Here is a 14,746-nt window from a genome sequence, read left to right as displayed (position 1 = left end):
TTAATTATACGGACCTTTGACGGCAAGGTGATGTCTCTGCTTTTTAAGATGCTGTCTAGGTTTGTCATTGCTTTTCTCCCAAGAAGCAGGCGTCTTTTAATTTCGTGACTGCTGTCACCATCTGCGGTGATCATGGATCCCAAGAAAGTAAAATCTCTCACTGCATCCATATCTTCCCCTTCTATTTGCCAGGAGGTGATGGGACCAGTAGCCATGATCTTAGTTTTTTTGATGTTGAGCATATTGAGTGTAGCACCTTAACAGCATCATCTTTTAAAATTTTGTAACACTTTAAACAGTCATGGCTTTCCCAAAATAATTATGGGCGTTACAATTTGTTCAGGGTGCTAGGAATTGCTAGGAGACTCCCTATTCCCCTCACGGTGTTTCCGAGTTCTCTGTGAAGAGGGATGGATTGATAAACTGCTCTGAGAACTTTAGCTCTGTGTGGGCAATAGGGGCCTCCTCACAGCTCCTCAGCACCCATCACAAACTACGGCTCCCAGAATTCTTGGGGGTGGGGAGACATGACTCTGCAAAGTGGTGTGAATGTGACCTAGGCCACCAGCAGGCCTGTCTCCAGCCATGATGCTCTGTAACCACCAAACACCAAAGGTGATGCAAAGCAGCTCCCAGCTGAATCTCGTACTGTAAGGTAGGCCTGTCCTCTGGAGTTGGTCCCCTCGCTCTGCTCCAGAGAGAGCAGATATTCTCTGATGTGGAAATGGTGAGGACCCTGCCTGGAACAGGTTTCTCTGTTGGGGTCCCAAGGGCCTTCTGGGCAGAGAGCCTTTGTTCAGCCTGCAGCGCTCACCGAGCATGTGTGTTTGTTGCACCCCAACCTCTCTGTTTCTCTCCCCAGGACACAGGGGACACCCTGGGCAGCGTCCTGCGGGGCTTCTTCACCATCCGGAAGAAAGAGCCAGGTGGGCGACTGCCCACCTCCTCAACCTGCTTCAACCTCCTCAAGTTGCCCAACTACAGCAAGAAGAGCGTTCTGCGGGAGAAGCTGCGCTATGCCATCAGCATGAACACAGGCTTTGAGCTCTCCTAGCCTACGCTCTCAAGAGCTGGATGGGCTCTCAGAGCTATATCTTGGTGAATGGCCACCTGAGCAGGCTGTAGCTCTGGCCTGGGGTCTGGCATCGCTCTGATGCCGCTGGCTGCAACTCTGCAAGGAGGACCTCCTTGGAAACGCAGCTGGCCTGCCATTAAATGTAGCATCAAGAGCCAAGCCTGTGCAGTTGTCCTTGGCGGGGGGGGGGGGCAATGCCTGATGGAGGATTGCACGCAGGGCAGGCAGGGGCACACAAACCACTCATTGGCCCTGGGGTGTGTGCCCTGTGGATAATTTTTATCTTGCTCTTGGGCAAACAGTTGGACCTTGCTGTGGGCCGGGCCAGGTCAGACTCCAGCAAAATGCTGTGGAACGAAGGTCGGGAGCTGGCTTTTCCCTCCCTCTTTGGCTTCTGAAAAACAGACTTGAGGCTGCTCAACTCGGGCGCCCTGTGAGATTGCAGGAGCTTTCTCTTCATGTTTTTTGTGTTCCTCTCTCTGTGCCCACAGCTTGCCAAACTGCTTTGCATTGACTCTCAGTCTGAATACACGTTTGCCTGCAGGGCCCCAAATGAGTGCTTCCCGCTATGTGGGGAGCAGGTCACAGGTTTGTGATGTGGGATTCCTCCCCCGTAGCAGATCTTTGCTAGTTGTGGGCCTGCAGCTTGTCAGATGTCAGAGAGCAGGCTTCACTGACCTAGTGCCCTTTCTGACCATTGGCTGGAGATGGTGGAACCGGGAGGATTGGCCAAGGGCCTCAGTTGGCAGAGCCCGCTGAAACAGTTAGCAGCTGATCTAATCTGCAGAGGCCCCTGTGCAGCTGAGAGCAGTTCCCTGCTCTGCCCTCTCAGGGACTTTGCTGTGCTGAATAGCTTCTCAATTTCCGTTCAGGAACAGCAACTCCATTAAACTCTGTAATTGCAAAGGAGTTTATGCTGAGGTTGCTCGTAATTCATTGCTTGCTCTTTATTCACATTCATTTGTGCACTTGTCCTTCCCCAGCTCCCCTTCCTCAACATCTCCCAAAATCCAGACATGCCCAAAGGGAAGAGAAAAAACGTCCCCACAAGGTGATATTTCTCCCCAGGGATCCACCTCTTGCTGAATCTGATTGGACCATGTGGAAAGCACAGGGCATCTTTCAGGTCCTGGACTTGCCCTGGTCCTGGTCTCTGCTTTGTCACAAATGGGTGGATGTCTTTGGAATGAATAAATGCCAGGAAGCAAGGGAGAAAGGTCACCTTGTGCAGGCTCAAGTAGATTGGTGCTCAGCTGTACAAATACCGGTAACAGCTCAGTCTCCCACCCAAGGTATCCTGGGGATCTGAATACGAGTGGGAAGGAAGGGATTGACCTTGAACTGTAATCAAATGCAAAATATTTCAAGAATGTTGGGTTTTACTGGCTTTATTGTTTTTCTTTTTGCAGAAACCCCATTTAATGCTTTCTAACCTTGATTATTCCACCACTGCAAATCTTTAGCCTTGAGGTGTAAAATAATTGCTTGTTTTTTTTAATAATTCTAGTGAAGGGCTGGTCCCAAAGACACTCTCAAGCATGAACCTGTCAACTGAAAACCAAAATCCTCGCCTTTTCTTGATTTTACTTTGAATGTTGCAGAAGAATATGTGTCTCATGTTTTAAATGCTAGACATTAAGCATTCTCTTTCTTAATGGATTTGGCAATATTGCACTACAGAAGTTGCAGGATACTCTATGGCAGCCTTTTGGATGTTTTGGACTACAGTTCCCAACAGCCCAGAGCTGTGCTGGTTGGGGCCCATGGGAGTTGTAGTGCAAAACACCTAGAGGATGCCAGTTGGTGAAGGAATGTTGGGGTGGCATGGGGCAAGCTCTCCAATAGAATCTCTCCAATAGAGTAGGAATGGGGGTAGGACACTATACAGCACCCCCTCCCAGTGGTCTCCTTGACCCTCTGATGCACTGCTTCCTCGTGTATACCTTTTCAGAGCTGATGTGAAAATTGTGATTGTGTACTAAATATGTTGAAACAGTTTAGCTGTTCTGGCCCACAACAGTTGGGCATGGTGTGGCTTTCCCAAACAAGGAAAGCTATGCAAGCGTCAGGGGTCTAACATCACCCCCACCCCAAAGCAATGCCTTGCATGTCTGTGTCATGAGGTGGGGAGGGGAAAGTTTGCCATAGGAGATTAATAAAATATTTTATCTTGGCCCTCCTGTATCTTTTTACAGCATATTCTCCATGTTGGAAATAAACTTGAAAAATTGGTTCAATGTAGTCATAGTGAGGTGGGTTTCTCCCTCCCCCCTTCGTAAAAATTGGCTTCTGTGAGTAACCGTACAACAGAGACTCCCCTGACTGAAGAGGAAGGATGTCTCTGAACAGTTCAACAGCTGAAGAGTCAGGTATGCTAAATGACAGCCACTGAGAGGCAAATGAAAAATTGGGAGTCCTGCTGAATAACGGAAAAAAGCAGAAGCCCTCCGGCAGCTGAGCTGCATCCCAAAGCTCCAATCTGGTGATGCCCACTGCTGCCTCCCATCTCTCAACAGCCGTTTCCAGGATCTCTGCACAAAGGTTACAATGGCAGAACTTTGCTGTGCTTGAGATGCTGCATCTCCTGCCAAGGTGTTGATGGATTCAACGATGACCTCAAAAAGAAAAAGAGGACAAGGAAGTGTAACAGAGAAGGCTGTGGTCTGCAAGCCGATCTGAGCTCAAGCGCCAAGTGCCTCTGGGAACAGAACACCTCTTGCGGAGAAGGGCTCTGGAGCACATCAGGTGTGGCGTGTGCTTCTCCCCTCTTCTTTTATCAGCACAGGGCAATAAATGCAGCTGAAGTCTATTCATAGTGAGCACTCCAAGTTCTCTTAGCAAGCTGGTCTCAAAATGGAGCAAGACTAGAGCTGGAAGCTATAAGTAAGCTTTCAGAAGTAGATTTCAAGAGCTCAGTTTGAAACGGCAAGCAATCTTTTGTCTTGTCCAGTCCTCTGTCTGAAAGCCTGGCAGTCCACCTCTTGCATCAGAGGGCCTCTGCCCCCTACTCCGTTCTGGTGTAGATCTTCTCCTGCTTCCCTTCCTTCATTGCAGCATAGCGGGCAAGAACAAACAAGTAGTCGCTCAGTCTAAAGAAGGGGAGAAAAAAGCAGTTGCCCATCTCTGTACAGGAGAAGAGCTTGTAATGGGCATGTCTACTCTAAGGGTGGGGCAGCATCTAGGGCTGGAAGGAGGAAGGTGTCCCTGCGCCTGTAGCCAATCAAAACGGTAGTGGAATGAATGTCTTCCCCCTCCCCCAACTGGATGCCCTCCCGGTGTTTCAGACTAAAATCTGCGCTAGCCAGTTGGGGAAGGCTGCCTTAGGCAGTTGCCAGGTACCAGACTAAAATCCAGCCCCCGTGAGCCAGTGAGGCCCGCAATTTCAGTGGAGGCAGGCACTGAACGAGAACCAGCATCTATAGCAGGCATCCCCAAACTTCGGCCCTCCAGACGTTTTGGACTACAATTCCCATCTTCCCCAACCACTGGTCCTGCTAGCTAGGGATCATGGAAGTTGTAGGCCAAAACATCTGGAGGGCCGCAGTTTGGGGATGCCTGATCTATAGCAATGGGATATGGCAGAAGGCCACATTTAGCCACGATAATCTGGCTGCTGCATGCCCCTCTCCCCAAAACACGGAGGAGAACAGAAGTCAAACAGGCTGTGAGAAGTTACCTGTGCAGTCTATGGCCACAGGCTCCATGATGATACTACGGGGCAGAGATGATACAACTGGTGCAGCAGCTCTCTACCAGAGAAGGGTCCCTTCCCCATCACCTCCCAACAGCCCTTTTTACCTGAAGACGCCAGGGGTGGAACTTTGGACCTTCTGCATGTCAAGCCTGCATGGAACTACAGCCCTTCCCAAAACACCTTCTGCATGTGGAGCAGGTAAGCACTAGCAATTTGGGTATGCCCACAGGGTGTGCACCTAGAGAAAGGACACCTCTTCCCCACCATCCTCTAGCAAAGACCAGCAGACTCCAGATGTCTCCTTCCGCTGCCCCAAATCTCAGCTTCTACCCTTCTTCCTCTCCACTTTGCAACTTAAGCACAAAGTGATCCAGGTGGAGCCATTGCCACACCTTCCAGATGTCATTTGACTACGATTCCCATCACACACAAACCATCAGTGGCCATGCTGGCTTAGAATACTGGGAGCTGGAGTTCAGCAACATGGGCAGGGCACCATTTCGGCTACCCCTGCACTAATCTCCCACTCCTTTTCCTCCAGGTTGTTGGAAGAGAAAAGTCAAGACTACTTGGTCTCCACAGGTCAGCAAGGTCCATGCAGGCTGCAAGGCACAGCAAGATCTGTAAAGCAAAAAACTGAGTGCCCCGGGTAGACCAGTAGTTCCCAAAGCGGCATAAAATGACTATCAGACTCTGAAAAGCTGGTACCACTGGATCAAATTCATCAGTTCTGTTGAATTAATTAAATAGTTTCAACTGGATTTTGAATAAAGGAGCAATTAGTTGCTACTGTTTTGAATCTTAGTGTTATCTTCCTTAGTGGGTTATGCAAACTGCTATCTTGAATAGTGCTTTCTATTAGGGATGGGGGGGACTAGGAACCAAGGGGCACTATGGAACCAAGAGGGCAGGGCTCCCAAAATTTGGGAACCACTAATGTAGATGCAAAAAGGACTCTCTGTAGGAGATATCCAGCAAGAAGTACCCAGGGCAGAGCAGCCTTCCCCAACCTGCTCCTCACTAGATCAGCCCCAGAAACCAGCATGGCCAGTGGCCAGGAAAAGCAGGTGGGGGGAATCCCTTGTCTCGTGCCTTTACTGTGTGATCTACTAGATGGATCCCCCCCCAGCCTTGTCAAAAGGAACAGTTCCAAGTTACCTGTTCAAAAACTTGGCCACATCTGCATCTGCTTCTCCCGTTTTCACCAAAGGAATCACACTGCAGAAGAGAAAAGCAAGACAGTCATCACTACAGCTGATAGAATTGGATCCAAAACCACCTTTCCTGCCCCCTGTTAGCATGAGTAAATTTTGCCTTGTTCTGCCAGATCCTAAGGTGCCAAAAACATTATTTGCTAAATGCACCAAATTCTCTGCTCCAAACCAACTGTGCATTTAAAGTGTGTGGGGGGGGGGGAGTACCCACAATTTGTGCAGTTTGCACTGGCCATTAACAGCTCCTGCAGAACTCGATCTCTTGGCAAACACTTCCTTGTCTTGCTGCACAGTACAAACTGATCTGTGCCCTCCCCCTGCATTGCCGGGGAGCACCTGTGGTCATTTCCAAACAATTTTCATGCAAGCCTTACAAGGTTGACATGCCAGCGAAGATTGAACAAGGGAGGTCAGCAGCCCAGACAGCTCACTCAGAGCTGCAGGGGGTTCCCATGCCTTTGCCATTGCAGTTGCTCACTTACCGCCTCTCAGCTCGGCGGCAGATGGCTCTGGAGAGATGGAGAGCAGTGCTGCTTTTGCCGCCAGACTGAAATGACATTGAACACAAAACATCCAGATCTGCCTTATGCCAGGGTCAGGCCCATCCAACTCCCGTCCATCTGCTCTGACTGATGAGAGTGCCCCGGGGTCCTCAGCGGAGAGCAGTCTTTCCCTGATACTTGAGACAGGGCAGGCTGGGGACGGAACCGGAGACTTGTGGAGCTACAAGCACTCGCCTGAAGCAGGAACAGGAGCGTTTGCAGCTAATGCAACCATTTTGGCTACCTTCGCACAGAAGGAGCTTCTGTGAAAACATGCCCCAAGGAAAGTGCTGTGTACTAGCTGTTGGCTGTGATTCCTGCACAGCAGGGGGTTGGATTAGATCAGGCATCAGCAACATTTTCTGTCCGTGGGCCGGAGCATTTGCACAGACTATCGTCCGTGGGCCGGACACGGGCCGCACGTGCACAGAAGCGATTTCCGGTGCCGCGCTGCCCATATCCGGAAAGCCAGAAATGGCTTCTGTGCATGTCTGCAGCGCCGGAAATTGCTTCTGCAGCTGCGCAGGCGCGATTTCCGGCGCCGCTCGGCGAGTCCCCGCACCGTGCTGTGCCAGTTTAGCGCTGCACGTGGGGGACTTGCCAAGCAGGTGGCTCAGCTCACAGGCGGCCCTCGTGGGCCGCATCTTAAGATTGCTGTAAAAAGGAACTACAGAAGCTCATGGGTTTCCACAAGTTCTAGCATCATGAGCGAGGGAGGAATACTTTTCTCTGCTGCAAAGGGGGAGCAATCTTGCTTGGTCTGGCTGCATCAAAGTGTTCCCTGGCACACCCAGGGCCGAGCAGGATCATTCTCCCTTTGCATCAGCTGGTGTGTGTATTGGGGGGCAGGATCCATGCACCTGAATCCAGCACTAAGCAGCCTGATCAATGGCCAAAGGCCCCAGCAGTGTGCTTGCCAAGCTGGAACCCTGCACAAGAATCTGGGTGGCTGAGCCCGAACTAACCAGCTGTCACTCACAGCTCTGTGACACTGTTCCTGATGGGAATCTGGCCAGTGGAAACCAAAAGTTGTTTGCCCCCCACCCTCTGTGCTGCAAGGCCTCTGCTTTGTGACCACCTCACAGACGGAGCACAACAGAACATGCAAAATACCTACGGGTAAAATGAAAGCTGTGAGTGGTGGAAGGTGCTCGGAGTAGTGATCGATCCAGGCCTCCAGCTCCAGAATGGGCTTTTCACTGAACGACGTTCGCTCTGCAGAAGAGGAGACACGGCTGAGTGGACCAGCCAACCAAGGAGTCACCCACAAAGTGAAGCCCTGGCTTCTTCATTCCCCTGCTTAAGTCTCAGGATAGGGGCTGCCAGCACATGACGCATCAACCTTGCTAAAATGAAGGAGGCTTGAGCCTGGGTCTTGGGCCCTGCGTGGGTTCCAGTGCTGAGTCCTGGAATACCTCAAGCACCCCTGAGCATGCACAGAGCATTTCCCCCCAAAATGGTTAAAATGCCATCTTGCATTTTTAAACAGGGTTTAAGTAAGTGGGAAGCCCTAACAAGCAGAAGCACTATGGCCAACTTGTGCATTTGGAAACCTAGCAAGTCAACGTTTATTAGATGTTTATTTATACTTAGGATATATTCATATGCAATGCTTTTAAGGCATGCATCAAAATCTTTGCGGAAAAAGCATTTCCCCCCACTAAGAAACCACAATGGGGGCTCATGTGTTTCTGTTCCAGGACATGGTCTGAGGGAGCTTGATGCAGCAACATGGCTGAAGCTTGGCAGGTCTGGATCCAGTCAGACCCTTGCCAGGAAGAAAGAAAGGAATGGGGTGTAGACGCAATTTTAAAAACTATTTAAATAAGCCACATAAACAAAGGTTTCATGGTCAGAGTACTTCCTTCAGTTGTCCAGCAAAACTGATCCCCAAAAGCAGTGGCAGCAAAACCATTTCAAAAATGGTTAGCTTATTTTTTAAAATGAAGATCTATATTAGGTTCCAATTACTTAAATGTGACTCCCTGGCTGAGGATATGGGAGTTGCCACGTTGGAGCCGGCGTCTTGCAGCACACACTGGACCTGCGGAAACAAAACAGAGCAGAGATGTTTGGGATGAGCACATTATTTTTGCACAGACGGTGAGACATTCAGAAAGCAGTTTTAATTGTCAGTCTGCCCCCCCTCCCTCGTGTGCCTCTAGAGGTGCCAAAGAATGGGCAGAGTTCTCTGACCCAAATCGGAAGAGGCTTTGCGATGCCATCAGGGGAGGGGAACCTGTGGTGGTCCTTCCTCCTCTGGCAGGTGTAGCTGCACTCCAGCTCCTATCAGCCCGGCCAGCATGGCCAATGGGCAGGGATGGTGGGAGGTGGGATCCAGCCACATCTGCAAGAGGACGGCGACTGCTGGCTCCCTGCCCTTGCCTTAACTTACACATGCCGATGGACAAGAGTTAGGTCAACAGCTCTTAGGCAGAAGATGCTCAGTGATAGGATATCCCCAGTGACCGAATGCTAGCAACTGTTGCCAGCCATCTCCATGACATCTTAATTTACTGAATTTATCGCTCCCATAGGAAGCATTGATGGCCCCCAGCTTGGAGGGCTTTAAGAGAGGATAGGACAAATTTAGGGAGGAGAGGCTATCTGTGCTCTGCTTCTTCATTCAGAAACACTTCCGAATACCGGCTGTGGGACACCACAGGCGGGGGGGGGGGGGGAGGATCCTGCTTGAGTGTTTCCTACAAGCAACTGGTTGGCAACTTGAGAACAAGATGCTGGCTGAGTTGGGCCATTGGCAGGGCTTTTCTTCAATAAAAATATACTATCAGAGCAGCAAATATAATATATAAACTAAGCAACACACAGTAACAATATAACAACAATTTATTATTTATACCCTGCCCATCTGGCTGGGTTTCCACATCTATATATATAAAAATGTAAAAATTGTGAAAGTGCGTGTTCCACTTTTCTCCGTAACCGCTTGACCGATCGTCCTGAAATTTTGACACAACGATCCAGGCCACTCCCCGAGCGTTGTTGGAAAAGAAAATCCCTCAAATCTCACACTTGGGCAGTTATATATCTTGTTTTCCACCAAGTTAAACAGCGCCCTCAAGTGGCGTTATTCCCTCTGCTCCTCCTCCTAACCCCCTCCCTTCCTGTGAAATCTACACCACACCCACAAACCAAATGACATCATCAACCAAGCAACTGAAACCACCAAGGCGGCCATTATCGGACCCCTAGGCCCCTGCCAGGCTGCTAGGCCCCCACTAGGCCCGGGGGGGGGGGGGAGAGGGCGAGCAGCCGGATCGCAGGTCGCAGCACGGCCTTTGTTTTATGTAGCCCCCTGCCAGGCTGCCAGGCCCCCACTAGGCCCGGGGGGGTCACGGATCGGGACACGTGGGGGCAGTCACAGGGATTAGCCACAACAACGCGCCACACCCACAAACCCCGCCTCCGCCACGGGATCCTGTAAAATGGGGACTCTGAAGGGGGCCTATTACCCTCCATTTGACAGACAGCAACCCACAAACCCCGCCTCCACCACGAGATCCACCACTCACATACATCCATCCGGCAGAGGTGTTGAAGACCAAACCAACTGAAAACACGTAGATAGCCGTGTTGGTGTGACGCAGTCGAAACAAAAAAAAATTCCTTCCAGCAGCACCTGTGCTGCTGGAAGGAATATATATATTTATTTATTTCAACTGAAAACAGGCCTTTTCCAGCAACAAGGCCCAACATTGCCAAGTGGAGGTAGGGGCCTGCCTGGGGGGGATGGGGGGGCAGAAAAGGGAGCAGGGATACGTACTGGATCAGAACAGGGAAGGGGGAGACACAGGGATGAAACCTGCCCTCTCCACAGTATCTCACCTCGACTCAGGGGGACTCTGAGGCTCAGGGGGATCTGAAGGGGGGCTATTACCCTCCATTTCACAGACTAAAGCACAGCAATGAGTGCAGGGCCAGCTAGTACAGTATATAAAAAGAACACGATTGAAGAGTCTTAAAGTTTCTTTCACTGTCTACTCTTAGCACGAGACCTGGTCAAGAGGGTCCTTTGGTCTGATCCAGGAAGGCAGTCCTTGTATGTGGATGCTGTCAGTGACGGGGATGCAGCTATTTCTTACCTGGTGAAGTTCCTGCACAAACGAGTGGCCTCCTTCACTGCCAAATTCAGCACTTAGCCTGGAGCAAAATAGGAGAGATTTCATCCTGAGATATAGGTAACTGATGCTGTTCGTATGAGAGATTTACCTCTTGTGGAGGCACTACAAGCTGAAAGAAGCCTGAAACCAGCTGAATTGTTTCCCCCAAAGAACTGTAGTGATGTGAGAGCAATGCCATTTCTTCATGAAAGGTGTATGGCCTTCCCATGTTCAGGCAGACAGGAAACTGGTTGAGTGCAGACACAATCTGTTCCTGGCTCTTCATATGCGATGAGATCTGCAGGATTAGACCAGAACATCTGGTCTAGCATTGCTTGCCCTTAACTGGCAAACCAAATGCTTCCAAGAAGCGCAGAAGCAGAACAGGAAGGCAACAGCCCCCTCCCATTATTGCTCTCCAGCATGTGGAATGACTGGGGTAGACTGCCTCCCAACTTGAAGGTTCCATAGAGCCCCTTGTCTAGCAGCAACTCTCCTCAGCTGGAATCCAACATCTAGAAAGCTCATTCCAGAGATGGTTTGAATGGGGGAGGGGAGATGGAATAACCTCCTCCAACATCTGGCAAAAGACTGCAGCACTTTTGCAGGGTGAGATGATGTCCCATGGAGCCATGAGCTTCAGCCTGTGGGCAGAGCAGCAGGGCCAGGCACAGCCTGCTCCTCTGACATCACCAAGGCAGGACACAAATGGCGAGTCACGGCTGTGGGCAGCTGTAACAGCAGTGAGGCCTCTGCTCCAGTTCCAACGGGCTCCTGTCACTCCCCTCTCCACCCTGCATCATGCCGCCTGGCAGGTTTCATTTCACTTAATAAAAGGTTTTGAAAATGCTCTTTGTTAGTCAGGTAACAGGGTGGTGCTCAGAATAAGGTTATGCCAGGGAATAAGGTTGTGCAAGGAAATTTGCTGCCTACAGCCAACCAGCAAGAACAGCTGCTGGGGAAAATGAGAGGCTTTCCTTGCTTCCCATGACAGAACTGCTTTCTACCATATCAAATTACCACTATTAAATTTATTTATTACCCACCTTTCACCAGCAAGTCCCAGGGTGAAATTCAACAATTGAAAAATTCAGAGTGAAAAACGGTTAAAACTTATTACTGTCACAGTAATAGGGTGGGTCTTAAAAACCATGTCTCAGGTGCCAAAGGTCCAAAGCCGTAAAGTGAAGGTGCCAGACACACCTGTGGGGAGGGAATTCAACAGCTATGGGGCTGCCAGAGAAGGCCCTCTCCTCCTGGGCCACCAACAACAACCCAAGTGCCTGAGGGAGGGGCACTACACTCTGTTGATCTTAAGATACGGAAGGGGTCTGAAGGTAGGGGGTCTTTCGGGAATCTGGGGCCCCAGTTGTTTAGGGCTTTGAACACAAATGTGATTACTTTGAATCAGGCCCAGAAACAAACTGGCAGTCTACTATTCCCTGAAACATTCTTATAAATTGAAGAAATAATTTACAATATTTTGGTTACCCTATGGCTGAACTCAGTTCATCGAGTGTTCCCAGGGCGTCAAAGATCTGATCATCTTTTGCTCTCCTCTCTCCAGTGAATGTGCTGGAAAACCCTTTTGAAAACCATGCAAGATGATAACAGTGAGAAAAATATGAAGCAGCTCACACCCAAGTACCCAAAGCCCTGTGCACACATGCATGTGCAATGGTTGATTCCTGTAGTCCCAATGACTGGCAGCTGAATGTGGCAACTGATTCCAATGAAAGACCATGGAATTTCTCTGCAGTGATTCATTTGGGACAGTAGGCTTCACAGTATTTGCATTAATACAGTATCCCCACTCAAATGTATTATTATTATTACTATTATTACTATTATTATCTATATATATATAAATGTAGGCATTGCATGCGTAGACGTCACAGCCTTTCTCTGTAACCACTGAACTGTAATGTAACAAATTTGGCCACAACATTCCATGCCCATCAGTGAGGGATCTGGCATAATTTTTTTTCCAAAAAAGCAAACCTTTCATACCTAAAATAATGATTAAACACACAAAAAAGTGGCGCCCAAATCACCAGCAGAAGCTCTGAAGACTCCAGCATCATCCAATAGAAGGGCAGATCGCCCACTGCTGCCTCGAAAGCTGCGCCACCAGGGGGCAGGGATAGGTAATGAAACCTGCCCTCTCCACAGTATCTCGCCTCAGCTTTGCAGACTAGGCCGAGTGGATTTACGGGCCTGCCTGGGGGGGAGGGCATGAGGCCGCAGCATAAAATCAACTGAATATGGGCCATGCCTTTGAGTAGAATAAATGTTATCCTATATAATAAAGTCCCTGTGTCTCTGCGGCCAGATTCCGTGTGTCCCGTTTTCCACGCTAATGCGCATGTGCCCCAGGGACACAGGGATTGGACGCAGAGACAATATCTCGGTCGCGCGCCCAGGACACTCTCTTGTGGCGCCGGAGGCTGTGCTAGCGGCCGCTCCCAGCGCTGGCCTTCATGGAAGGAGGCGGCGACGGCGACAGTAACAGCAGCAGCGGGAGCAGCCTGGGCCGAGCGTGCCTCACCTTCCCTGGCCTCTGCCCGTCCTGACCTCCTCGCCCTCAGGGGGCCGGCCTCCATGGGCGCCTAGAGGATGCGGAGCAGCGACGGAGGAGCCCGTGAGAGGAGCGGCGAGGCCGCGGCCTTCCCTCCCTCTCTGCGCTCAGCTGCGGGGCACGACGGGAGAGCGAGTTTGTTTACTTGCGTTCCTGGCGCGCCCCGCGGCCGAGCGCAGAGAGAGAGAGAGGGAAGGCCGCGGCCCCGCTGCTCCTCTCACATCTTCTAGCGCCCGTTTTCTAAACGGGCTGAACGGTACTAGTTTCACATAACACATGTGTGTAGGGGAGTCAGGGTTGGGACAAGGCAAAATTTTACAGAACATGCGCATTGGAGGAATGATTGTGTGCAAAATGAACAGGTCACAGGGATAACCCGGGGGGGGGGGGAGGGTTGGACGGAGGAGAGGAGGGAAATCACAGGGGTAAGTGAGGGGGTTAGGGGGAGGAGAGGGGGGAAATCACAGGGATAAGCCAGGGTGGGGGGAAGAGGGGGCATAATAGGTGATGGATCAGGACAGAGTTGGGGGATTCACAGGGATGAGGGAGGGGGATGAGGGGGCAATCACAGAGATAAGCCGGGGGGGTGAGAGGAGGAGTGGGGGAATCACAGGGATACGTCATGGATCGGCACAGGGTAGGGGAAATCACACAAATAACCCACAGCAACGTGTGGCACAGCCAGCTAGTTATATTATAAAAAGCATCTGAGCAAAGCATCTCACATTTTACAATCTTCCGTGTTTTCTTTTGTTAACATGTCACAACTACATTATAAAATATTTTCCATTTGTTTCTGTGTGTAGATATATATTTGAAGCAGAGACAAGCAGCCGATTCCAGCAGTCATTCTAAGGCTGTCAAAAATGCACCTTGTGATGTTATGGTGCTCTCATGGGACAAGGATTAGCTGGATGGATCTGAGACCTGCCTCCGTTGGCAAGATGCTGCTACCTTTGTCTCCTGTTTTCGTGTATATCTTGGGGATTTGGGTTGTTTTCCTGGGCTTGGCATCCATGCTGCAGAGGAAGAGGAGAGGGAAATGGTCCTTTACATTCATTCCCTTTGCATATTCACATTAACTATTTAGTTAACAAAAATTAACACACAGCACATGATGCAATCGACTTTCAAATTAGGATCAATGCATCGTCCACCACGAACGCGCCAAGACTGGCTTCGGTTTGCAGGAGACGCCTCATCCTCTGGCGGCTTTTTTTAAAAAAAGCCAGCCCTTAACGTTGGCTTTTAAAAGTAACAGAGGCGCCTCGCCAAATCGCGCTTTTATTCGCGTCCCCCCCCCCACAGGCTTCCATGGCACCACCTCCAGCGAGGCTCACGCCGGGCCAGGCCCCCGGGAAGGGGGCTCACCTGGGCGCCTCTCCGGGCCCGCTCTGCTCCCGGCTCAGGCGCCTTGTGCTCCCGCCGAGGGTCGAGGCCGCCGCCATCCGGCGCAGAGCGCGCCCGCAGAGCAGACCCGCCATGGCGGTGCAGCGACGAAGCGTGTTCCTCGCCGGCTGCC

The 14,746-nt window shown here is 50.7% G+C and overlaps 2 protein-coding genes across 5 annotated transcripts in view; one reads left to right on the top strand and one right to left on the bottom strand.

The window, feature by feature from the left end:
• The window catches only part of UBE3B (ubiquitin protein ligase E3B), a 27,958-nt gene extending 24,642 nt beyond the window's left edge, over nucleotides 1–3,316 (top strand). For all 4 annotated transcript variants that reach the window (XM_088655747.1, XM_060282082.2, XM_035134864.3 and 1 more), the window contains one exon: nucleotides 863–3,316. In XM_088655747.1, coding sequence (XP_088511873.1) covers nucleotides 863–1,054 — 192 coding nt within the window. In that variant the 3' untranslated portion in view covers nucleotides 1,055–3,316. The remainder of the gene's footprint in view (nucleotides 1–862) is intronic.
• Nucleotides 2,448–14,746, bottom strand: MMAB (metabolism of cobalamin associated B). The gene is made up of 9 exons (XM_035134867.3): nucleotides 14,596–14,746; nucleotides 14,179–14,243; nucleotides 12,138–12,231; nucleotides 10,629–10,686; nucleotides 8,497–8,569; nucleotides 7,643–7,740; nucleotides 6,466–6,530; nucleotides 5,928–5,987; nucleotides 2,448–4,164 (listed from the first exon to the last, which is right to left on the bottom strand). The coding sequence occupies exons 1-9, from the start codon at nucleotides 14,706–14,708 to the stop codon at nucleotides 4,080–4,082; spliced, it is 711 nt and encodes a 236-aa protein (XP_034990758.1). The 5' UTR covers nucleotides 14,709–14,746; the 3' UTR covers nucleotides 2,448–4,079.

Source organism: Zootoca vivipara, chromosome 12, assembly GCF_965207765.1.
Source record: "Zootoca vivipara chromosome 12, rZooViv2.hap1.1, whole genome shotgun sequence".
NCBI classification, from domain to species: Eukaryota; Metazoa; Chordata; class Lepidosauria; order Squamata; family Lacertidae; genus Zootoca; species Zootoca vivipara.
The sequence above is the reverse complement of the archived record's forward strand: the minus strand, read 5'-3'. Positions and strand labels throughout refer to the sequence as shown.